At 44.3% G+C, this 26,270-nt stretch overlaps 1 protein-coding gene across 1 annotated transcript in view; it reads right to left on the bottom strand.

Moving 5' to 3' along the window:
• The window catches only part of GRM1 (glutamate metabotropic receptor 1), a 1,947,075-nt gene that overhangs the window by 686,256 nt on the left and 1,234,549 nt on the right, over positions 1-26,270 (bottom strand). The window contains exon 3 of the mRNA XM_086927421.1: positions 18,593-18,828. Coding sequence (XP_086783547.1) covers positions 18,593-18,828 — 236 coding nt within the window. The remainder of the gene's footprint in view (positions 1-18,592; positions 18,829-26,270) is intronic.

The following is a 26,270-nucleotide window of genomic DNA, read 5'->3' as shown; positions in this document are numbered from 1 at the left end:
AAATAACTATTTCAAATGGAAGATAGTATGCTATGTTTGGCAGATTGTTTTAGGTGATTGCTCCATTCAAAGTAAAACATAGCATCAATGGAAACTGACACAAGAAAGCAAAGGATATTGTGTTTTGTATAAACAAGAGATATAGCTTTTTTAGCTTCAAGGTTGGAAGAATCCTCCAGCATTTGCAGCCATCTGGCTTGGAAGAGTATAGAAACCTAAGGACTTAAATGTTTCACACACCTACCGACACAAAAGCCTCTTCTAATGCATCCTATTGATTGGCCAAGGACTGTATGAAAGAGCAGGGCTCTGAGAATAAAAAAGAATGAGTAGAGCTAAGGTCCTAGAAACAGGCACCACAGTTCCATTACAATAAGGTAAAGAAGAGTTCCTATAATGAATAGATGTGGTCCATTTAATACTAAATCCAAAAATCTCAATGAGGTTTGAATTCCTGTGAACCCTAGACCATGCATAATTTGAAACTAACATTCCAGGTGTGAATAGCCACAATGGGTCCCATCTATTATAGAAAGAGGTCCATCATAACATTGCTGTACTGTGGCTAGGTGTGTCCATAAATTGTGGCCTTTAGATGATTATTATTCTGCACGGAGCAGAGACTTGTCAGTCAATTTTTTCCAGGGTAGGATTCGTGACACGGATTGTGCTTTATAAGGATGTTGAGTCCCCAAGTGACTAATGAACAATTGGTGGAAGGGACATTCAGTCCATCATATACTTAACTTCTAACCAGTCAGAAACCAGTGACCTTTGTAAGAGATGGAATACAGAAATACATTTTTTGCCTATAGTTATTGATTTTTATATCTTCCGGGCTGATATCTGCCCAAAGTGATGTATCCCCATGATAGACGAGAGTTCATTCCCGTTATGATCATGTGCAAGATGGGAATAGATGCTTATTAAATATAGTCAAGGAACAATGAGACAGTTCCATCTGGGCAACTATTGGGCCATGTGATAATAAAATTGTAGAATTTACTTCAGAGTGGTTGTCAGCTAATATGAAATATCAAATAACATGATGTCTCCTTGAGGACTTGTGACATCATATACATCAATGTGGGAGCGTGATCCTAATTATTTTGCTTGTTAGGCAGGGCAAGATGCAGATTGTCCAATGAGTAGCCCTGTGTTGTTTATTTCAATGTTCACCAAATTTGCAATTCAGATAACTGTTGAAGTTACATTTTTGCACATTTCTGTGGCATTCATGTTTATTTCTATATATAGAAATGAAAAATAAAACAAATAAAAAAATAATATGTTATGGTATGATCCTGGCAGTGGGACTGTTGAATTGCCTAAATAGATCACAAATGTCAACTACAATCAGAATCAAAACTAAAGTCAAATTTCTGATATGAATATGTCAGCTTTGGTTACTCTGGACATAGCCTGTGGGCAGCATCATATAATTGTATTTATTGTTGGTGGTCCATTACAGTGGAAGGCATACAATAAGCCAATCAATCTAGTGCTGCCTTAGAAAGATCAGTACATCCCAAACAACTGTGCATCATCATCTAGACACAAGAAAAGTAGTAATCTCAAACATTTTTAGGTCTCCATGATCGTAATCAGTAAACTATGGCTAGAGTATAGGGAATAGCGGGTAAATTACCTAGATGAAGCACAGAAGCTGCTACATACAAAAGTCATGTCATTGATTCTGTGTTGGCCAACTAAGTTCCAGAACCTCTATTAAGTCTGTAAAACAAGCATTGTGTTCTGAAAGCTTTTTCCTGAGTCTGGACACAAAACCTCCTTAATTGTGCATTTCGAACCTTTCAAAATTGGAGGTTGATCATATGTTAGATGAACCTAAAGGAGATTTGCCAAACACATACAGAAAGGAGAAGATGAGGCTTACCTGATTGCAGAAAAGTAATATTTATTTTAGTATGGGCTGTGAAGAAGTTATCCCCCTATCTCTGGCATTCGTTTTGTGGATCAGATAGACCACAATGCCTTAAAATATTAAAGCAAAATAGAGGAGGCCATGAAACACTTGTGCACTGGAGTTTCATTCATTCATGGGAAAGATCAACAGGTGGAACCTGAGCTACCAGTAGTTCGTAGCAAGTCTTGGAGTAGCTCATTGCCTCTCAGTTGATTATGGAGGTATACAGCCTGCCTCCTCGCTGATGCTGCAATTTTAAACTCAGGCCTTGTAAGGCACAGGAACGAAAATGGAGCACCAAGCTGCCCACCTTCTTTTTAAATAAACAATCCCATGCTGCTGCTTGGAAAAAGCCTGCACATAAAATAAATGGCTCAAACCAAAGCGCACTCAAACCTTCACCCTGATAAATATTGTCTGTATGATTTTTAGTCTCGCCTAAGCTGCGCGCATGCGTTGCTTAGAAGGAGACCTTCAGAAATCGATTCAGTTTTTGGCCCAAAAACATGCATGTGTTGCCATTGAAAGCACATTTGGCGATTTGCTTGCGGTAGCGAGCCTTGAAACCATCTGTTTGTAATTAACACATGGTTCCTGCTCGCTCCTGCAAGGGAAACTGGTGCAGGCCCCCTCAACTCTCCCCTCCCCCTTCTGCCTCCTCTTTTAGCTCGAGGCGCGCGCTTGTTTGTATTCCTGAGCTATGTGACACCCACTCCGCACGGTCTGCTTCACTTCCCGACATATAGCAGCTTCACAGTACTCTCAAATAGTACCTAACAGAGGGCACTGAAGCATTTCAAGTTACCTTATGTTTCCAATTAAAAAAGCAAAGACTACCTACCTGCCCACTCGCCTTTTCTTCTGACACGCAACACCAGTCCTACAATACCAACATGCACTAGCAACGGGCGACTATGGCGGGCTACGTGTCTCAAAACAATAGGGCAAGTACTGGAAACTCAGCGACCATGTTAGGAAAGAATAAAATTTGATTTCTCTCTCGGACAGGCTACTGTCCTGGTAGCCATCAAAACTATCTTTGTTATTTGTGCAACTCCGGTGCTCTAAGGACAATAAGGTTTCAGAGCAGGGCAGATGGTGACAAGTTAGGCTCGGACTCTTACAATTAGGGTTAGAAAAATGTATTTTTTTTGTAGGACAGGTACGTGTAAAATAAAAGTTCAACGTAAACTTTAAAGAAATAAGAAAATGTTGACACACACAAACGTCTGCACCCACTAAGAAAACAATTACGAGGACAAAACCCATTTCCTGTTTCACATCTCAGCACTCGTGTCAGCATTACATTGCCTCTAAAGTAGACCCCTCCCATCTACAATAACATCAAACAGCACTCGCCCTGTGCCTTCATTTATTTACATCGCCCATATGCTTGTCCTAGGCTTCTTCTTTTAATGAAGTTGGGACTTGTTAAACTGGGGTATGGCTTTACTTTCGGGGCACCGGAACTGTGTGGCTCAGACACGGCATAGACCTTGATTCCAGGTGCTGAATCAATTTATGTGGGCGGAGTACAGCACTCATGGCTGCAGAGCAAGAAATACTTAAACCATTGCTGCAGAGCAAGAAAATACTTAAATGATTGCGACCCTTGACCCTGTTGAAGGGAGGTCACTGCCCACACCGCGTAGCTCCACCTACCTGCGCAGTGTCCCTGACCCAGATGCTGCTGAGTTCGAGGCCCTCTTCCAATCGCAGGTTACCACCTCCGTCTCATCCCTGGTGGCCAGTGGTAGGCCCTTAGGTTTGTTTTCCTCATTACTGGTTCTGTGATTGCTATTTTTCCCCTGCTTGTTGCCTTGTTGCTCGCTGCCTTATTGCTTGCTGCCTGTTGCTCTGTTGCCCTTGCCTGTGCTTGTTCCCCTCCCTCGCCGATCCCACTCCTACTTCCCCTGCGGCCCCCCCACATATCTAGCGTACCTTGCTCTTTTGTATAATACTGTGAATTGCATCTCTGTACCTTTTGTACTGTATTGTGATTGCATCTCTGTGCCCTATTGGTATTGTATTGTATTTGCATCTCTGTGCCCTTTTTCCACCTCGGTACCCTTGCCGTCCTCCCCCATGTCTCCCGCCGCTGCATCTGCTCTGTCCTGCCCTGCCCTGTCCTCTGCTCCCATTGGTCTGTTCCCCCACCCAGCTGCTCCTCCCTCCCACCTCCCCGTCATTATGGAGGCCGCTACGCAGCAACGTGCAGCGGGTGCGCCTAAGGCAAGCCCATCTGCACCCGTCCATGCCTGGACCGCACCCAGCATCAGAACCCCTGGACCCCGAAGACACCACGTCACCCGATTGCACTACGACGCCAGCACCCTTCACGCACTCAACCCCGGACTGCTACCGGGCCACCCCGAAGTGCACCCAAGGGCCCTTCACCTGCCGGAACTGCAGCTTCTCCAACATCCGACCTGCGAAACCACCAACCAACGAACCCAACCACCTAAGGTGCATCCTCCTCAACACTCGCTCCACCCGCAAACACTCCATCAAAATCTGGGACCTCCTCGACTCAACAGCCCGAGACGTTGCCTTTCTGACGGAAACCTGGCGGAACCCCCCCTCAGCACCCAACATTGCCATAGCCATCCCGGAAGGCTATAAGATCGCCAGCAGAGGCCACACCAACGGAACAGGAGGTGGAATTGCCATCGTCCACAAGAACACCCTCAGCCTCTCAACCAGCACCAATGACACCCTTAGCACGGCCGAACACCTGCACTTCCAGATTCACACTAACCCCAACACCACCCTCAGAGGAACCCTAATCTACAGACCCCCCAGACCCAGACCACAGTTCAGCGACTCCGTCGCCGACCTCATCAGCATCCACGCCCTCGCCTCCACAGACCACATCCTTCTCGGGGACCTGAACTTCCACCTTGAGAACAACAACGACATCAACTCCACCACCCTGATCGCCAACCTCAGACTCAGACAGCTTGTGACAACACCCACCCACCCCGCCGGTCACACGCTAGACCCCATCTTCTCCGCAAGCCCCACATCTTCTTCAACCACACCACCGAACCCCACTGGACCGACCACCACTGCATCCATTTCGCCTTTAGGAAGCCCTCCACACACCACCGCACCCAACAGATGCCTTGCCGCTGCTGGGGCAAAGTCACCGAAGAACAGCTAGCTGCCACCCTCGCCCAAAGCCCACCAGCCAACCCCACCAAACCCGACACCACCGCCCTCAACCTCCGACAGTAGATCGACGACTGCGCCAACACTCTCGTCCCGCTCAAGACACCCTCCAACAGCCACACCAGCAAGAAAGCCACCTGGTTCACTGAAGACCTCCAGGCATCCAAGCATGCATTCCGGAAACTGGAGAAGAGCTGGCTCCACGACCGATCACCAGACAAGTACATGGCCCTCAAGAACGCCACCCGCCGACACCATCAACTTTTCAGAACCGCCAAGAGGACCGCATTCAAGGACCGCTTGGATAACAACGCACACAACAGCAAAGAGCTCTTCAGCATTGTGAAGGAACTCTCCAATCCCAGCTCCAACACCAACAACATCCCCCCTTCGCAGGACCTATGCGACACACGGGCCACCTATTTCCACCGCAAGATCGCAGACATCCACAACAGCTTCAATGCCACGACCGCCCCACCAACCACCGAGACCTCCATCCCGCGTCCACCAGCCACCTGATCGCATGGTCTAACGTCAACGACGATGACACCATCAAAATCATGAACTCCGTCCACTCTGGATCCCCGTATGACCATCACACCGCCAAACCCAACCTCCACGAAGGACTGAAGGCCGTCGCCGAATGGATGAGGAACAGCCGACTGAAGCTGAACTCGAACAAGATGGAGGTCCTCATCCTCGGCTTCACCCACTTCAGCCTGGGACGACTCCTGGTGGCTGACTTCACTGGGAGCAGCCCCGACACCCACTGACCACGCACGCAACCTGGGGGTCATCCTCGACTCCACCCTCTCCATGACTAAACAGGTCAACGCCATCTCCTCATCCTGCTTCAACACCCTACGAATGTGCCGCAGGATCTTCATGTGGATCCCCACCGAAACGAGAAGAACAGTCACCCAGGCCCTCATCTCCAGCAGGCTTGACTACGGAAACACCCTCTACGCAGGAACATCAACCAAGCTCCTGAGACGGCTTCAACGCATCCAGAACACCTCGGCACGACTGATCCTCGACATCCCCGCCGTAGCCACATCACACCCCACCTGAGAGACCTACACTGGCACCCCGTCAACAAGAGGATAACCTTCAAGCTCCTCATCCAGCACACAAGGCCCTCCACAACGCCGGGCCCAGTGTACCTCAACAGATGACTGACCTTCTATACCCCTACCTGCTAGCTCCGCTCCACTGGCCTCGCCCTCGTCACAGTCCCCTGCATCCGAAGAACGACCGCCAGTGGCAGATCCTTCTCCCACCTCGCAGTCAAGACCTGGAACACCCTCCCCACCAACTTACGGCAGACCCAAGACCTACTGGCCTTCAGAAGACTCCACAAGACCTGGTTCTTCCATCAGTAGCAGCAATCTCCCCGCCCCCCCAGCGCCTTGAGACCCTCACGGGTATGTAGCACGCTTAACAAATGTCCTGATTGATTGATTGATTGATTTATTTGTTTAAGTGATTTCACTTGTCAAACATTTAAATACGCATGTCTTATTTAACTCTTTTACGTGTTTCGCCTCTTGTCGTCCTCTGCCCTTGCTTCAGTTTTCACATACATACCTGTTGGTCTTGCAGCAGGGAGCCCTGCGGCGGCTGCATTTGTTTGTCTGTACTCTACCACTGCAGAAACTTCTATAAGGGGCTTCCCTGAGACGCCTAACCTAATTTTAATATGCATGCTAGCGCCAAGCCCAGAGTGATGACTCTGTCTCCATTCTTGTACGCACTTTTTGAACAATCCATGGTGACTAATGGATGCAAGCCCCCTGCCACAGGTGGTTTTCAATTTAACATGTACTGCACATTGTGTGGCAGCCAGAAAAGGTCTGTTTTTCCTTTCCGAATGGTAGCTTCAGGCACCATATCTGAATGGGGTTTCTGCGTGTGGTGAAACTCTACTCCTTATCCACACACTCGAGCCTGTTCTGTGGTTGAAAGCAGGTTTAGCTTCCACTGCTTGAGGCCCTGTTGGCCATGCCTGTCAGTGTGCCATGCGCCTACACTATTGCAAGTATTTCTATGGCGCTCTTCTCCCCTTATTGGGGCTGTAGGATTTGGTTCTCAGAATATTCTGAATGCCCCTCCGCTCCTTGGCCATTGACTTCTCTTGCAGCTGCCTCAGCCAGCACCACTCGTTTCAGAAGGCTCATTGCTCACATCAAGAGGAGACATGTTTCACAGAAAAGGGCTTCTGCGTGCTGTCTGCTTTTACATCTATTGAGAGAGATAAAAGATCAATATACATTAAAAAAGCATTGGCATAGCCAATAGGTCTCGTCTTTGGGACATTATAAGTGTTTAGCCATGCAACAGTTGATGTTGGACCAAGGATATTGTGCTGCATAGTTAAATACTTATGAGGTCTCAAAGGCGAGACCTATTGGCTATGCTAATGCTTGTTTTCATTTTAATAAATGTAGCATAATTGGAGGCTGATTGTGTTGTATCCAAACAGACATGTATTAGAGTTTCAGTACACAAACTTTTTTTTGTTCCTGTCTGTCTTTCTATTCCATATTTTCCTCCATCTTTATTCTTCCATCCTCTCGTTATCTCTCCTTTCTCTCTATATGTATTTTTTCTCTTTCTAGCTTTCTTTCTTTTTCATTCTTTTTTCTTTTTCTCTCTTTCCTTGCAGGTCCACAGATCCTCCTTTACTTTCATCTTCTGCTTTTTCTTCCTCTTGTTCTTGCTGTTTATTTCGCTGTCTACTCCCCATTTTCTCCTCTCTTCCTTTTCATCTTTTCAACTTTTCTCACTCTCCTTACTGCCTTCCATTTCGAAATGTGATTGTTTTTTGCTGATTTATATCTTCTGCTCTTTGTTCCTTTCATTCTTTCTTTCTTTCTTTCTTTCTTTCTTTCTTTCTTACTTTTCTTTTCTCAGCTATGCTCACTCTTTCCTTTCTTTCTGTCCTGCCCGCATTTCTGTGTAATTGTCTCCATCCTGTATGTGTTCTTTTCTTTCTTTGGTACTTGTTTACTTTCCTCCTACCTGTTTTCCCTTCCTCCTTTTCTTTACTTCTTTCCCTTCCCATTTCTTCCTTTTCTTCTCCCATTTGGTCATTTTCTCCTTTCTTCTACAGAGGTATGTTTACCTGTAGAGTGCTATGTAGTCTGCATGTATCAATTGCTAATGGTCATAGTTAAGGGGGAAATGTATGTGTAAAAAAGCTTTATAATTTTATTTATGAATGTGTGTGTACCTTGAAGTACTTGAGCATCTTCTCTTACAGCAGCAAAAGCTCTAGAGCTGGCCTTGCCAATAATGTCTTAAATCATTAAGGCAGTGCCAGTTTATGTACATCAAGTAAAGTATTTTGTGGCAATTAGAAGGATAATAGAATAATTTTGGCCACTAGCTCTCAAATTGAGAAGAGTGGCATCCCATGTATTTCATGACAAAGGGGCCACAAACCTTGGAATGACACTCACATTTCTCACGTGATATACAAATACAAAAAAAGGGGCAAGGCAGCTCCTTGGGGGCAAACAGCTTATAGCTTTTATGCCAGGGCAGAATGATTAGGTGTTCTACAGGAAGTGTTTAGTTGCTTGCCCTTTATGCAGCATTATCAAATTGATATATGTGTCAGTAGCTCAGAATGAGTTTCACTGAAGAGAAGTAGCTCTCACTATTGAAAAGGTTGGCAACACCTGGGATTGACAGTTATTTATTAATGTGTTTGTTTTTTGGAGATTAAATTACATCTAGGCAGTATGGCGGTTTTACTTGGAAATGATGAGATGCACCAAAATGCAAATGAGAAAAAGGGGTCTCATCTCAATGTATACCTTCTAGATGACAGCAGCACGAACACACCTTCTGATATTGTATTGCCATCTAGTTGCCCTGATTAGATACTGGTAATCACTGTTACTCCAAGACAAGTCTTCCTTGATACCTCCATAACTAGATTTAGGTAAATCTGCCTCTCTAGACTTGCAGAGTTACTACCTCTGCTTTTTCATACTCCGAAACTGTCCAAAATAGGCCATAAATTCAAAGAAAACAGGCTATTAATTCAAAAAGAACGATCTCGAAGAAGATATCTTACATCTTACTAAGTATCAACATCAGGTCTGAACAGTAATTCCTATATGAAGCGGAGGGCTTGGAGTAATTCGAGATATATCAGATTGCTCCACTTTCTCCTAGATAATATTAGATTGGAAAATATTTCCTAGTCTAAATAACATGGGTGGCATTGGCACACGTGACTACCAACAGAGTCTTTATACTCATGCTCCTCTCCCAAATTCTTAAAAAGACAAGAGACAGAATAGTATTCCCTTGAGTTGTAAACAGGACTATTACTAAACCATCTTTATATTCAGGCGAACATTGCTGCTAGTGCAGTACAACAATCCTGATGTGGTGGCCTTTGCTGATACACTTTCCCATAGTCCAGTCCTCTGACATCTACCACTTAAAGAGAGGAAACATGATACTTCAAAATTCAGATATGAAAAGTAATAATTCAGACTACACCAAAGAGAAAGGTCCCTACCTGACAACAGATATAATTATAAGCCTTCATCCTGGTATTGTGTGGATCAAACCCATATCCATTGTTTGGCAATTGGGAGACCTATAATAATGCAAGCATGATATCCGTCAGGTCCTTACCTTCTGGCATCTGCCAAGTTTTACCCACGACCTCACCCATCCATCAGTTGTAAAATAATCTGCCACTGTAGTTTCTCCTCTGTTTTTTTTTTTTTTTTACTTATTTTTATTATTTCCATACTTTGCACAGTTTACACATCATATATTTACACATTACAAGTATTCCATTTCATATTATTTACCTACAAGTTAAAACATAGAATCGGCAATAACGACTCAATTTGTTATATGTATAGCAAAAACCAATAAGGCGAGAACGACAAAAACAAAAGAAAACCAACAACAAAAGGATAGCCCTTAACCTTACTGCGGCCCAATATTCTCTTTCCATCTAGTTATAGGTTCCCATATTTTTAATCCTCTCATTTTACCTCTAATCCCTTTCCTGGAATAAATAGGTTTTTCCAAATTATAGGCTGCCAATAAATTAGCCAACCAGGTTTGCATGATAGGTGGATTTTTATCTAACCAGGCTCTAGCTATAGTCAGTCTATAAACTGCAGCGGCTACAAAGATAAACTCTTTATGTACTATACCTCCATTCTGGTCCAACCCCAACAATAATATTGATGGTGTGAGGGTTATGCTTAACTTTAATGACCTAATTAGAAAACGTTCTATATTTTCAATCAGAGTATACAGTTGTGGACACGAGGCGAAAACATGAATTATATCTGCCTCTGGTTGATTACACCTTGGACAAGTGGTACCCGTAGTGCCTCCCCATTTAGCTATTCTTGCTGGTGTGAAATATAGAAAGTACAGTGTTTTATAGTGCTGTGACTGTAGCGGTGCCGAACATAAAACTGTACGTGCAAGCTCAAGTGACTCTTGAAATAATTCTCTCGGAATACTCAATTTAGATACCCATTTGTTACTGAATTTCTCCATATCATCAGTTTTTCCTTTCACCAGGCAAGCATACAGGCTCCTAATTGTACAGTCTTCAGAGAATTGGATTTTATCTAAAATTTCATTACCCTGATATCCTGCAGGTCCTCCTTGTTTATTACCCAAAAAGCTCCTAACCTGAAGGTATTTAAAGAAAGATCTCCTATCAATGCCGAATTTCGTCACAAGATCTGTAAACTGTAGCATCGCTTCAATCCCTCTGAGGTCCCCAATCTGATCAATACCCCTTTCAGCCCATCCAGCCATTGTACTATCCGCAAAAATTGCTGCAGGCAATGATCTATTCTTATATAATCTGACATATCTATTAAACCTACCAAGGCCTGACCTCTTTGAGAAGACATTCCAGATTCTAGCAGCAGCATTTAGTGTTTTAAACCTGGTCCTTTTATAATACCCATACTCTGTACAATTTAAAAAACAATTTTCTGCTTCTTCGCCCAGAACAGCCTTGTAAATTTCTGTCGACATACTTGTAACTTTTTGTGTCTTACCACCTCCCCCAATTAGCCCCTGCATATACTGCAGGGCCGCAGCAACATAGTACATCCTGAAATCAGGCACTCCCCATCCCCCTTTTTCTCTCGCCAAAGCCATAAATCTATAGGCCCTTCTCGTCTTGCCTTGTGCCCATATAAATTTATTCAAAATAATCTCTAGTGAATTAAACCACTTATTCTCAAAAAACAGGGGGATAGCTCTAAAAAAAATAAAGGAACTTGGGGAGAATTAACATTTTTATAACATTTGTGGTTCCTACCAGAGACAGGTGTAAATTGTTGAGCCTTTCTAGGTCATTCTTGACTTTTACCAATAGGGGGGCAATATTATTTCCAACAACATTATCAAGGTCTGCCGAAATAGCCACCCCTAAGTAAACTGCCGAGGTAACCACACGCGGATCATTACAGTTAGAATAACCATTTTCTATTATCTGGGTCTTTGCTTTATTAAGACTATACCCAGAGATTTGCCCAAATAACTCCGCTTCCCGTTCAACTTGACCAATCGACCTTTGAGGATCAGGGGTAAGTATTGCCACATCGTCTGCATAGGCGAGGGATTTAACAACGCACCCATTCAACCTAACTGGCGTGATCAAAGGATTGCCTTCTAATCTGTGGAGCAGTGGTTCTAAATACAGGGCAAACAACAGTGGGGATGATGGGCACCCCTGTCTTGTCCCTCTTCCTATATTAACATTTGCTGAATACCCCCGATTGACTCTGATTCTGGCTATAGGATCATTATATAGCGCCTGTATAGCCCCAATAAATCCCTCTCCTATCCCAGACCACCTCATAGTTTGCCATAAGTACTTCCAAGAGACCCTATCGAATGCCTTCTCCGCATCTAAGAAAAGTGCTGCCATAGGGTCTCCCAGGCCACCCGCCGCATCGAACATGGTTAGCACCGTCCTGGTATGCTGTGTTGTCCCTTTACCCGGTATGAATCCATGTTGGGCAGGGCTTACCAGACTCTCAATAACCCCTGACAACCTTGTGGCTAATATTTTAGAGTAGATCTTGACGTCAGCATTCATCAATGTGATCGGCCTATAAGATCCTGTGCTTTTTGGGTCTTTCCCCTTTTTTAGGATTACAATGATATCTGCTCCTCCCCAAGATGGGGGAGCCCCTTCACCTTTTTGTGCTGAAATCATAATATTAAACATATCATTAATCAATACATTTTTAAATACTTTGTAAAACTCAACCGGAATCAAGTCCGGCCCTGCAGCTTTACCTGTTGGTAGGCTATTCAGTGCGGTGTTAAACTCCTCTATTTGCATTGCCATCTCAAGTTCTTCTCTTCTATCTTCAGACAATTTATAGGACTCCACTCCCCCTAAATACCTCTCTATATCAACAACGCTCTCTTCCTTCTCTGGGGTATAGAGGGTAGTGTAATACTCCCTAAAAACCTCTCTCACTTGTTCTATCTCGCTTACCATATTACCCTGGCTATCCTTAATTTCTTTAATATCCGAAGTGGCCATTCTCTGTCTCGTACGGACAGCCAAAATATGTCCTACCCTCTCGCTTAATTCATATGCGCTCTCCTTTTTGGACAGATAATTATTTGCCTCCTTCTCTACTATGCCTTCTACCGCTTCTGCTTTTAAAGCTATAATTCTAAACAGATGTGATTCCACTGGGACATTCTGTGTTAAGGCTAAAGCAAGCTCTTCTTCCTCCTTTATCAGTCTCAATCTTACGTCCTCCAGTCTCGCCCTCTCCTTCTTTTGTTTCGCCAGGACAAAGCTAACTGTCTCCCCCCTTACTCCCGCTTTGAAAGCGTCCCAGACAATTCCTAAACTGGCGGATCCTCTATTAATTTCCCAATAGGATTTTATCCATTTTTCCATATGAGCTCTGTATGCGTCATCTGTTAATAACGATCTTTCAAACGTCCATTGTGACCTGATATTCTGCCCCTGTCCTAATTTGAAAGTTAAAATCAACGGACTGTGATCTGATACTATCCGAGGTTGTTTCTCGATTTGGACATCCTGTAGTATTATACTAGAAATTAAAAAATAGTCCAACCTAACCAGAGTCCTATGCGGGGCCGAGAAGAATGTGCTACCATCTACCTGTTGTGGTAATTTAACCCAAGGATCCACCAGGGAATTATGTGTGACCAGATCTACTAAAGCCTTAAATACTTTCTTCTTCCTTCCACCATAGTGTCCACCCATCTGCAAACAAGAGCCATCTGGAACATGTATATTTAAATCTCCGCAACAAACTATTGGCTCAGGCCATTGAGCCAATTCAATATCCAAGTATTGTAAAACGTCAGGATCATCATCAGTAGAGCCATACACTGACGTCAGTGTAAAGGTCTTCCCTTTAAAGCAGATTTCAAGGATAACCCACCTTCCCCACTGATCTTCTTTCTTTCTTTTGACCGTTATTTCCCTAGCCTTACCCAAAACTGCTACTCCTCTTGTTTTTGTCCCTTGTTTAGTGTTAGCCAATAATCTAAAGCCAAGTTGTTCCAATAGGTAGCCTCTTGTACCTTCAATATGTGTCTCTTGCAAACACACCAAGTCCAATCTCAAAGATTTTAGCAACGCTGCCACCCTCAACCTCTTGTTAACACAGTTGAGACCACAAATATTAATTGAGGCGATTCTACACGTCATCATATTGCCACAGTTTCCTTATATGAAGTACTGATCTTTTTATGTACTGCATACTCTGAAATTTGTACGATGTGTAACTGTGCTGAGTCATATATTGTGTATCATGCATTTGTATTTCCCCCCCCCCTCTCCCCCACCCACCTCCCTCTCACCCCCCTCCACCGTTCCCACTCCTCCCACCCTGGTCCCCCCCCCCCTCTACGGGCAAATAGGTCAGAAGACCTATATGTGGCCGCTTTTGAATTGCGTCAGTCGCTCCCCCTCTCAGCCTAATCTCATCACTAGCTGAATTCCTGGCACCACTTATCCTTTTAAAAAAAAAACCCTATACTTATAATGAAGACCCGTCTATTAACTCCTTACCATCGACTCAAGCCCCCTTCCTATTCTTCAACTCTTCAATGAACTGCTGTGCTTTAATTTCGGAAATGAACACCCTTGTTTTCCCTTTTGTTACGACTTTCAGTTTAGCCGGAAAAAGAAGGTATGCCTCTGACCCTAATGCCTGGAATGGAGCAATCAGCTGTCTAAGCCTCCACCTTCTCTCCACTGTCACGTGGCAAAAATCGGGCCTAGCAAAAAATGTGATACCCTCAGAGACCCTTTTGCTATCTGGTCTAGCTTTGGCAATAATCTCTTCCCTCAGCAGAAAGTTTCCTACATTTACCAAGATAGCTCTGGGATAGGAGCCCTGCCCATCTTTCCTGACCCCCTGTTTCAGTGTAAAGGGATATCTATGCGCTCGCTGTATCTCTTTATCCCACTGCCAATCTGACTCTGGGAAAGCCCCTTTTAACAAGTTCACCACAAAACGCCTTGTGTCCTGCCCCTCACTCCCTTCTGCCACACCCAAAAGTCTAATGTTATTTCTTCTTTGGCGATTTTCAAAATCTTCCAACTTCCATTGGAAATCCTCCGAAAGTTTTTCTTGGTCTGATTTAAAAGTTTTGAAGTCGCCCATCTCATCTTCTAGCTTTCCTGTTCGCTCTTCAGCCTCTGTTACTCTTTCAGCTAGTTCATCGTACAGCTTATTCATTTTCCTCATTGTAATTTGAATTTTTTTAGCGTCCTGTCTTGCTCTACGGCTTTCTGCTCTAGCCTCCGCTTGCATCTGCTTCAGGGTATTAAACAGTAATTCAACTGGGAGCTGATGCGCTGTATCTGAGCCTGCTGGGGGGGGGCCTGCGTTGTTATCGTCCCCGTCCTGATATGCCTGAGATGTCGCTGAATAATCCCATAGTAACTTCTTCTGGGCCGCCTCAAACCCCCCTGCTAGCTGTCTAGATAGCCTCAAAGACTTCCTTCTAAGGGTGGCATCTTTATCAATGCTTGAGTCTGAGTCTGTTTGTTCACCCTCCTCTGAGCTTTCAGTGCTTGTTTGTTCAGGGTCTGACTCCTCATTTACAGAAAAGAAGCAATCTCCCTCTGCAGAGCGACCTTCAGCCTTACCTGGCCCTTCACCAGCTCCATTTTTACTCGTCAGGCTGAGGGAACTCCCCCATGTTTTCAGGGACCCCGCGCTCGCTAATTTCATATCATTTTCCACCATCAGCAGGGCTCCTAACATATCTGCGTTACCACATTCACCCGCAGACTGGCCTTGTCTTCCCTGACTTTTTTCCGTAGCTCCTCCAGCTTCAGTCATGTCAATGACCGTGTTACCTTCAGGGTGCGCCTCTCCTTCATTCTCTGAATGCTGCAGCTTCTCTTGGCTTGATTGCACCACTGCCTCTGCCTCTACCTCTGCTGTGTCAGTAGCGGCATCTTCTTCTCCAGGCTCTGCCTCTGACTTGCTGCCGAGTCCGCGATCCGGTCGTTGCCTAGCAACCCCACTTTTGGCGTCGTCAGCGTCCTCGAGGACGCTCTCCTGAGCGTCCGGTTTTCCGCTGCTTTCTCCGGGGCCAGTGAAGCCGCCGATCCCGCTGCTGCCACCACTCCCCCGTCTGCCCTTTGGAGCTTGCATCCCGTCCATGCGCTGGTGATTTCTCGGGGAGAAAGCTTCCGTCACGGTAGGCTGCCGCAACAATGTATCTCTGCCTTTAACTTTGTCTTGCTGCCTGCCGGGTTTAGTAACATTAGTTGTGCGCAGAGTATGTTCATCTGAGCTGCTGCATTTCTGCTCGGGTTTCTTTTTTCCTCCGATCACGACCCCTGTTTTAGGGATAGCACCCGTATTGGCGCCTGGATTGCGCAAGGCTTTGCTCCCTGTTGAATCACTCGGTCCACTCGGCATTTTCTTGTCTTTCTTGTCTTTTTCTTTCTGTATTTCCTGCCTTTCACTTCTCGTCGATTTGGTAGGCATTGTAGACATCGCAGACTCTCGTACTTGTGCTTCAGCCTGCTGCAAAAGGGTCTTCCTTTTAATCCTTAATGCAATCGTACTCATCAGGCTTTTGGCACCTCTCTTCAACCAGTCGAAAGCTCGATAGCAATGGTGAACTTGTTTAATAATTAACCCTGAGTAACTTAACTTTAAAGACTCAGTCTCGTCGTGTACCAGCCATGTCAGTGCCATTCAAAGACAGCTAGGAAGACAATGGGTTTCAGCTTCTGTGCATCCTACTACTTTCTCCTCAGGCTGGAGAGGGGAAACAGTGCGACTGCTCACAGCAATCCAGCGTCGGCCATCTTGCCTCCGCAGACCCCTCTATCCTCTCTGTAGTTTCTCCTCAATAAATTCTGACTTGAATTGCAGATATGAAAGCCCAAGGCTAGGGGCTGCCAAATCGAAGATAGTGATGAGCTTGAAGACTCAAGTGAATACTGGCCCACAGGAGAGCAAGCGCGACATTCGCAAGTGTCCCAGATCTCGCAGCTGTTTGCCCCGCGGATGAAGTTTGGGTGAACAGTTTGGGAACTGCAAACTCACAGCTCCGGAAGGCAGCTAGAGCCTTGCACTGGGTTGGCGGGCCACCCCTATGAACCACAGATCCCGAAAGGAAATCAAATGGGGTTTCTGCATTTCAGCAAGGTCCCAAAAGGATGAAGCAGATATACAGCTAATATCAGGGAGATTTTCTGGACAGAAAATCTCCCTGAAATTTTTTTAAATGACGATGATGATGATGATGATAATGTGTTGTCTTAAATAAGCACTGCTAACAGCAACTTATTATCAGATTTAATATTAGTGCAATTATCATCTTTAAACGAAAGAAGTTTGAGTGGCTTGAATATGGCATGGATGCTCCATCGAAGGACAGTGCTGTTTTTTACACATGACTAGGGGCATTTTTATACTCATGAGAAGGATGCAGAATTGATGGTTACTCGACTGTGGCAAATACGTCAGAGTTGTTGAATAGGAGGGATGATCCATTGAAACCAGTCCATTTGGAAGTGGATCCATTTGAATGAGAGGTTAACCTTCATGTCCAGAGCTGTGCTAGACTCTCAGGACTTTGTCCGTCAAGAGCAGGATAGAATCATCACTGAGCACTTGTTCCGCTAGAGGAACTAGCAAAATGGTCCATCAGCTCATAACAAACTGTACCCTATAACACAGTACTTCTGCCCATCCTGTTGGAGAGAGAACAGGGGTAGGAATGAATTTTAGATTTAGAAGACCACAGGATAACCTGACTGTGCGGCTGTCCTTCATGATCTCATCTATTGCCCTTGACAAGTTCTTTTCTGATCGACAGAATGTCCTGTTATGTCCCCTCTCAGCGGGTAATCCACTGGCTACTACCATATTGAGAAGTGTGAGTGATTCATTGCTGGGGCGAATGAGATGAAGCTGCCATCAATCCATTGATGAAAAGAGTAGCAGTATTCCTCCTTCCCCAGCCATTTCAGTGACATCCATGTTACTCAGCCGCTGCAAAGAATTCCAGGAATAAACTCATAGCAAGTCCACCTCTAAGAAGATATGGCACTCAGAGACAGTAACCCTGAAGTTCACACTTGAGCTTCACTTAAGAGTACCAAATCTTTCTACTACCCATGCCCAAATGCTGTTAGCGTGTGGTTCGCAACTACCAGTGGTCAAGAGGTTAATGGAAGTGCTTAATTTGTAAAAATAAATAAGTGCCAGGGCTCTCATCGGGACGACACTGCAGCTTGCACCACACATTGACCCTGCCATGCAGCCAATGATAATAACAACAAAACTGCTAATCTACACGTTTGACAATTCGGACTATTACAGGCCCCCAAAGCTATAAGATTCGCCTGGGCGGCAGGTGATAGTAACTTTTTATTGTATATTGAATTAGAAATGAATTGTTGCAGCGGTCCTCTATAAATTAGCCAGATAGCGCCACCTTGTGGTTAATAATTAAATGCTGGCGCTGAGCACCGGAAACAACCGGCTTAAATTAAGCACTATGTTAATGCATCTGAAAATTACTTCCTGCAATAAAGGCCTCACCCAGTGTTCCTCGGTAAATCTGGCAGGTCAAAACTACAGGTATGGAGGTAAATACAGGGACATGTTGGTTTTAGTGCGGAAAGAAGTAAGTTCAAAAATATATCATGTGACCTTCTTTGATAGGAACGATGCGTAGCTCAAAAAAACATTTAATTCAGTACCCACCATATTGGTTTTTAGTATATAAAAGGCAACTCACAATGAGGCCAAAATCAGCATAAAGCTAATCCACCACACCCTAATGACTTCCAATGACGCTGGATGAAGCAAATCTCGAGTAGTACTGAGGCATCACGCTAGTACGCATGCGCAGATGCGATGGGGAGATAATTCCGATGGGGTGATCAAAACGATGGCACACCGGCACACGTGCCCCAATAGTAGTAAGGACGGTTCTTCTTACCTTTGCAGATTTTTTTAACATTGCGGTTCTCTTGCGGGTGTCCTGGAATGCGGCACTGGAATCGATGCTGCCAGAACTCCTTAAACCAGGGGTTGCGGGTGTTGGTGTCTAGCCGCAGGCCTAGAAAATACTCGTCGAATGACATGACCTCTTCAGACTGCAGTTTGATCGTGATGCCCCCATTCGCTTCAGCTTCGTACCCTTCAATGACCTCATCTCTGTCGGCCCAGCCATCACTGGAACGAGAGAAAAGGGGGAAATTAATTGTGAAGAAACTGTGTTCTGTGCAACTGCGTCACAACACGAAGAAAAATACGTTGCACGTTTAAATCTTCACCTTTTCAACTTCCCCACTGTAAGGAAAGGTCAAATCCACCAATTGCAGCCCAACAACGGTACACAGAAATACTTTTTTTTTTAGTTTTGAGCATTCTGATTGCTTTAAATAAATGAAAATTGCGAACATTGTGAAATCATGTGGATTTATTTATTTCGTAAAGCATGTAGATTGCTTCGCAGCTACTGGTATTAACTTCTATGAACAAGATCACCTCGGGAATTTGAAAGTTGTATTAATTGGTTCTCTCTGTCTCATCGATTACTGATTGTTCCCACGCTGCGCCTTAAAATGGGCTTTAAAAAAATTTCATGAAGAGGAACAAATGAGATGTAACTTCCTGTGATGCTAGGCTGGAGGGGGAAGGAGGGGGGGGGGGCAAATAGTGTTTGAATTGATCCTACTGATAATTATTTCCAAAAGTTAAACAGACTTACACACTATTAAGGGCCTCATTTATGAGAAATGACGCGTCACTGAGTGAAAGCAGCGATGCGTCACTTCTCAGTGCGCACTCCTTGCAACATACCTGATGTGTCATATTTAATGTATGACGCATCATGTCGCAAGGAGTTACAGATACATCAGTATTTCTGACATATCTGTAAGCGCAAAAGTGATGCATTGCTGGAGTGTGTCACAAAAGTGATGCAACTCCAGCAATGAGTCCTTTCACATGGGGCTGTGAGGCAGGCGCAAGATTTTTGCGCAACGGAGTCCTGGAAGTGATGCAGTGAAATCTCATAGATTTCACTGCGTCACTTCTACAAGGCTATTTGCGGGGGAAGGCCCCCCTGCATACATTATACCTGATGCAGGTATAATGTAGCGCAGGGGTTTACAAAGTGACGCATCTGCTAAGATGTGTCACTTTGTAAATAGTGCACAACAGGAGGCATGTTTTACGCTGCCGATGCATCACAAAAAGTGACGCATCTGAAGTGGAAAACTGACGCAAGGCCTCATAAATGAGGCCATATGACTTTACACCAAATACACACACAACAATGTTGTTGCTCTATTGCAAAGTGTAAAAACTATACACATACATGACACGGGTACAAATTAATAAACACTGCATTACGTATAACGATTACTAGTGGAAAAGCCTTTGTTACATGTAGAAATGGGAAACCAGAATTTATATTCTGGCACCATTTATATAAAATGCCAATGTACTTTTAAGCAGCAAAATCAAAAAGGCAATTCCATGGGAGTTCCATGTCCTACACCCTGGACAGCCATGAACTCTAGTCTGATGGCATAATTGAAGCCTCTTTAACTTTAGAGCACTCTTGAAAATTAAGGGGCATATTTACAAGGAACTGTCGGAGCATGGATCTGCGCCAAATTTGGCAGCATCGTGCTCTGACATTTCCAAAACGCAGGAATGTGCCTCATTCACAACAATACCGCACACCCCTGTTTTTTTCCCTAGCGCTGGCGCTCACATTAGCTGCCTAGGGCCAACGCAGGCACCCTTGTACCATAGTGCAAGGGTTCTCGTGTTGCAGGGAATGATTGTTCATGTGCAGGAAGGTGTCAATGCTGGCAATTTGATACTTCTATGTGGGCTGCAGAAAACAGCACACACAAAAGAAGTAAATCATCATTCTTTAACCCCTTCTGTGCTGATGACGAGCCCAGGCTCGTCATGAGCCGTGGAACGCTCACACGTTGGGATAATTCCCCCGCTGTGCTGAGCGTTCCATTGAGGGGGCGGACTCATGACGAGCCCAGGCTCATCACCAGCACATGAGCACTGTGCTACATGACGAGCCTGAGCTCGTCATCAGCACCGCGGTGCCTTGCGCGCCCCCCCCCCCACACCGCGGGGGATTAAGCCCCGCAGCGAAGGGGTTAATGATTGTTTTTGAGCGAGAAGGGACACCTTCCTGCAAATGAACAATCATTAATGGCGCTTTGCTCTTATATGTGTGCTGTTTCTGCAGCACACATAGAAAGAGCAAAAAAGAGGAGAAATAAATGTACTTCTCCTCATTGTGCCATTCTAACGCCTGCTATTGCATTGCGTTCGTTTTTGGTGCTGCCTCAGATTTATCATATCATTGTAAATCTGGGACTGCTTCAAAAAACAATGGGTGTTGCAGTGGAACGTCCACAGCAACAAATATAAGTGGCTTAAGGCCGCTTTAATAATATGGTGAAGGGCATTGACAACCAGAACGTCACTAAGAATGACCGTCTGGTGACTCTATACCCTTGTAAATATACCCCTACGTGTTTCGGGATGGCTTTTACTGAGTATTTACTGCAACAAGAATATTAACCGAGTAATGTCAGATACAGGATCAGGTTTAATTCTAAGCACCACAAACAATCTCTTTATAACCTGGAATTTGACACAAAACTCCTTTTGGTTCCAAATATTTTATCGTCATATTAAAGCAACGTACAAACGTTCAAGTATTGCAGAGACCTTGTGAGGCCTATAAAAAAATGTACCATAAGATATAAGTATTGGGGGAGTACCTACAAGCATCAACATGAGAATCAGCAGACATTCATAAGTTAAATGATACAGATCTGCTGGTAATAAAACTCAATGTACTACCCCAGTAGTGCACCTGCCCTCGGTGAGATAAGTTACCCCCAAGATCTCATGCAGCAGATACAAAACTCTTTGTGGGAAATGATGCACTTCTATTGAAACATATGTGGGAAGTATGTAAGGTTGAGAATTCTGGAAAGAGGTTTTTACTTAAACTGATCTCTTATTAAGGAGCAACCTTGTTCCCTCTCATACCATGGGCAATTGCAAATGATAGGGCTTTAGGTGGGCCAGGTCCTGCCGGTGCTGAGCACCGGCAGCTCTAAAAAGCAGGTGTCGGAACGGTTCCCTTTCGGGCTCTCCTTTTTTGCCCTCCCCTTTGGTGAATTTTTTGTTTCAAAATCTGCAGCAGTACCACCCTTTACTGTCTTTGACGTAACTTTAGAGGCTCGTTATAGTACTTTCACAGTCTCCGCATTTTAGAACGGAAGCATTTTAAATATTATATACAATGAAGCCATAGTTGTTGCTATTTTTATCTTATGCAACTAACAGCCATTGACAAAGCCAATAGTCCTGGCTTGTTGTGGGTGTAATGTCACTTGTTTTATTATATACCTGGATGCAATGACAGAAGCAGCAAAATACCAGTCGGGCAGGACACTATGCTAAGCACACATTTTTAGCTTAAGTATGTTAAGCCATGCCCTTAATTACGCCGACCACACCCCTTTGAGAGACCCTCAGCTTTTTCATCCCACTTAGAGCCCTGCTCCCATTTATCGGCCAACATCTAGAGCTCTTTCTAGAAAAGCACGTTGGGTTCAATAAGAGCTATATTGGAATATTGGAATGCTATGAATACAATTTTATCCCTTGTCTGCTCAGCTCAATTCCTACTTCTACAGACCCGTCCTGACTCTTTGGTGGGGGGATATACTACTACTGAGACCTCTCAGCATATTAGTCATTCACTATTTCTAAATTAGTAGTACAGGACAGCCTGTCTTACTGCTTAGTGGTTAGTAATGAAAAAGGTGCTGAAGGGTATACTGTCGACATAGTTTGTCCCTTCCAACCATCTTTCCGCTTGCACCAACAATCTAAAGGCAGCAGCAGACTCTGTGACACATTTGAATAAAAGGTTACCTTGCCATTAAATTGCAGCTCCAGTTTAGTAAATGCAAATGACTCAAAAACCTGTCCTAAATGTAGTTTGGTTTGAAACATTAGCACCTGTTTTCAGATCAGAGTACCCTTGACATAAGACATAAGCTTTTTTTATTTACAGCCATTTAACAACCATCTACCAAACGCTTTTACATAATTTGTGTATGCTAAATGAAACAGCGAATTGTGCTAATTGTTATATGTATGTGTGTATCTTGTCAAAGAAAAACAATAAAAATATATTTAAAAAAAATTAAAAATAAATGCATTGCTATTGTGTTGTAAGACAACAAATATTAAGAAGAACAATAAAGTACATCATCAATGAATATTCTTTTCAATACAAATATGAATATTACTGAATAGGTAAAACATCGATAAAATGAATGGCACTGTGTGAAAAAGATGTACAACTTTGATGTTAAGTAGCATCAGTGTTTCGGGCACCAAAGGCTTTAACAAAAGATCTGTGTGCTGCTTTGAAGACGAGGGGAAAGGCGACCTTTTGTAGTTTGAAGTTTCATATTCATTTCGAAAGGCTGTGCTCAATTAAGAGGCTAATTAAAAACAATGCAGTAGAGAGCACGTGGGAGAAGCAGGAAGTTCCATCTTCCCGCATCTAACATAGATTGGCCGCTCCTTCGCTGAGGATGAGCTTCCAGAGCCTCTCGGGCCTCCAACCGCTTCCACGTCACCAGGAGGGAAAACTGCTGGGGTAGATGAAGGCGCAGATGCATGTGTTTTTTGGGCGATGGTAGTGCTGCCATTAAGCTTCCACCAGAGGTAGGGTGCCTAGGAGTCAAACCACGCGGTACAAAAGGGGGTGGCGACGGATGGAGCATCTGAACCAATCAAACACTCACACCCAGTCAACAGATCTGGGTTTTATCCATCACGGTTCTCAGGAGTCAAACCACAGCAGCAATTGCTCTCCTGCTCTCACAAATCTTTCTCTCCAGTTCCCTCCTTGACCCAGGGTGGACGGCGCACTACCGTCAAGTCCCTTATCATCACAGTGGCTAGGAGCAACCCACACTCAATGTCCAAATGGCAGTAACAGCACGGAATGGGTGTAAATGGCACTGTAAAGAAATTAATGTAGTCCGTGCTCCAATTTTAGGGTAAAGATTACGGCTCTTAAATACAAGCTATTGACATTATTCCGTCAAACGCTTCCAGCCTGCACACAAACCTGGCTCATGCCTACTTCATTGTAGAGCAGGCTGGGGTCACTGCAGGGACACATGAAGAACAAAAGCTCCCACTGGTACCTGATGTGGTCTTGAGAAAAGTTCAGGAATGTCTTGCATAGCCCCACAGAGCAGGAGGTCTCAAGGAGAGCAGGTCTGGCAGTGCACATGAAAATGACGATGCACACTCCGGACAGCCTTCATGATTCAGTATGTCTGGATCAAAAAAGCTGCCGGAATCATTCTTTTGGGGCCGGTAGCAGGCCCCCCATCACTTGGAGCCCTCCGACTCGGACCTGTGAGGGTACCCATGGGTCCTATCGTCACAAAAATGCACAATGTGGCGGGCACCATGGGGTGACAGCAACAGGATGCTTGCTTTTCCCCAACCACCCCTTTTTGCTATGGAAGCCTGTGTACTCATCCAGTATACAGGCTCCCATGGAGTTCCATGGGTGTCCGAGCGAACCGAGTCCATATGCATGCAGATGCATTGTACTCACTTGCTCGGACCCCAGGTCCACAATTCGCTCATGAAGCCCTACAGATATGAGTCATACGAAGGGCTTTAGGGGCGAGATCAGAATCGGGCCTTTAGTCTTAATTGACATATTCTAGTCACCCTGGTTCATACCGGGTATCTTTTGGACTAAGTGGAAAGTTCCTCCATGTAGGGTAAAAGTCAGTAGTCAACCCTAGACAATTCACAGTCATGTGACCCAAGACACTAGCAAAAGGAACAAATGGCAACTTTTTAAAACTTTCTTTAAGTAGTATTTTCCGAATTATTACTTAATATCCAACTTTACCATTAAAGATGATTTTAAATCACAATTGATTTGAGTGTAAACATCATATCTCTATCTGCTCCCAATCAAAAGATATCCCTTACTAAATGTAATAATATAACCCAATGTTAGTTATTGGGAGAGATAAGCCATAGAAACAAATGACTTTAGGAGGTTTTCTTTACTAGGACATTTAAAACTTAAACACCCATATCCTACTTTTTAAATGCAATGACCCCTGCTCAATGGGTTTTTTGGTCCTTCATTACAACTGGCTTATAAGTATTTGGAATTAAAATCAGTGGGCGGTGCAAGGAGAGCTGCAAGCCCTCTAGTAGCAATATCGTTTATAGGCACTGGGTACGTTTAGGGACATTTATTAAGAACTTACAAGTAAATTAAATTAGACAATTAAGTGCAGTCCAAGTTTACTATATTTTAGGGAGGGAACTCAAACACTTTAGCACTAATTAGCAGTGGTAAAGTGCTAAAGCCAACAAATTCAGCCTACAGGAGTGGTGAAGGCAAAAGGTTTGTGGGAATTCCATGCGCCTAACGGTCTTGCTAAACTGCCATACAGCTGGCATACAGCTGCAGCATCCATTCCTTTGCCAAGAGCCAACACAGAGTCCGATAAACCCAACTTCTCCACTGTGCGTATGTATACAGTGTGCTGAATTCCTAGAAACTCTGAGGCAAGTTAGCTACTTCATGTTCTCATAGTATTAGTGCATTGAAATAGTCTTTAGGGTGTTAAGCTGCTAAGAGTTTTCCAACCACGTTAGAAATGTTCATCTGATTCTTGCTCTCACTGACATGAATTAGTGCTGATCTATTTATATTCTGTGGTAATTACTCATTTACTAATCAACAAAATGACACTTTTGAAATAAATACTGTTAAATATATATAGTGCCCTTTCTTGAAGCAAAATTGGGTTTGAATTACAACTCCATTTCTTATCCCTTTACGGGTCTGTTAGCAGCCCAGAAATCAAAGACACCACACCAGTAAGTGTGTCAAGTGGGGTTGTGTGGCGCTACAATATACTGGACTTCTGCACTCAAGCGTTGGTGTACTGTACTAAGTTCAGGTGCCAGTGGGCAGGAGAGCCAAACCTTGCAGAACTAGCCTGGAGTCCTAGTTTATGCAACAAGAATCAGGCTAAAATCAGTTCATGCTACATGTCCTTCTCTTTTTATTGCTAGATTGTATATATGCTGCTTACATGTAGGACATACGGAAACATCAGTGTGCTGCATGGTGTAGTGCATCATTAGTAATAACTGCCTCCACACCAGCTAAGTTTTCGGTGCTCTGATGTCGAAAAGGGCAGCCAAAGAACTTTAAGCACCACAGACTACAAAAATGTCCAGCAAAATGTGTTCAAGTGTCCAAGCCTATGGTGCTCTCTGAGAGAGAATGGGATTTAGAATGAAGATAGCTACCAAGATGGATCCCTCTTCCTGAGGCTCCAGTAGCCTGGGATTGCAACCCTGAGAATATCTGCAGCACAGCAATACATCAAGGTCTGCGTGGAGCTCACCAGTGGAAGCAAAATCCGGAAGGTCCAGTCTGTGCTTCTCTCTTCAATCCTCGACCTACCAATATACAGCAAGACCCCCCAGCACTGCGACTAGACATTGATCCCCAGTTTTCAATATTAACCTTCAGAGACTCT

Source organism: Lissotriton vulgaris, chromosome 6 (genome assembly GCF_964263255.1).
Source record: "Lissotriton vulgaris chromosome 6, aLisVul1.2, whole genome shotgun sequence".
Classification (NCBI taxonomy): domain Eukaryota; kingdom Metazoa; phylum Chordata; class Amphibia; order Caudata; family Salamandridae; genus Lissotriton; species Lissotriton vulgaris.
Note: the sequence above shows the minus strand (reverse complement) of the source record. Positions and strands in the feature narration are given on the sequence as shown.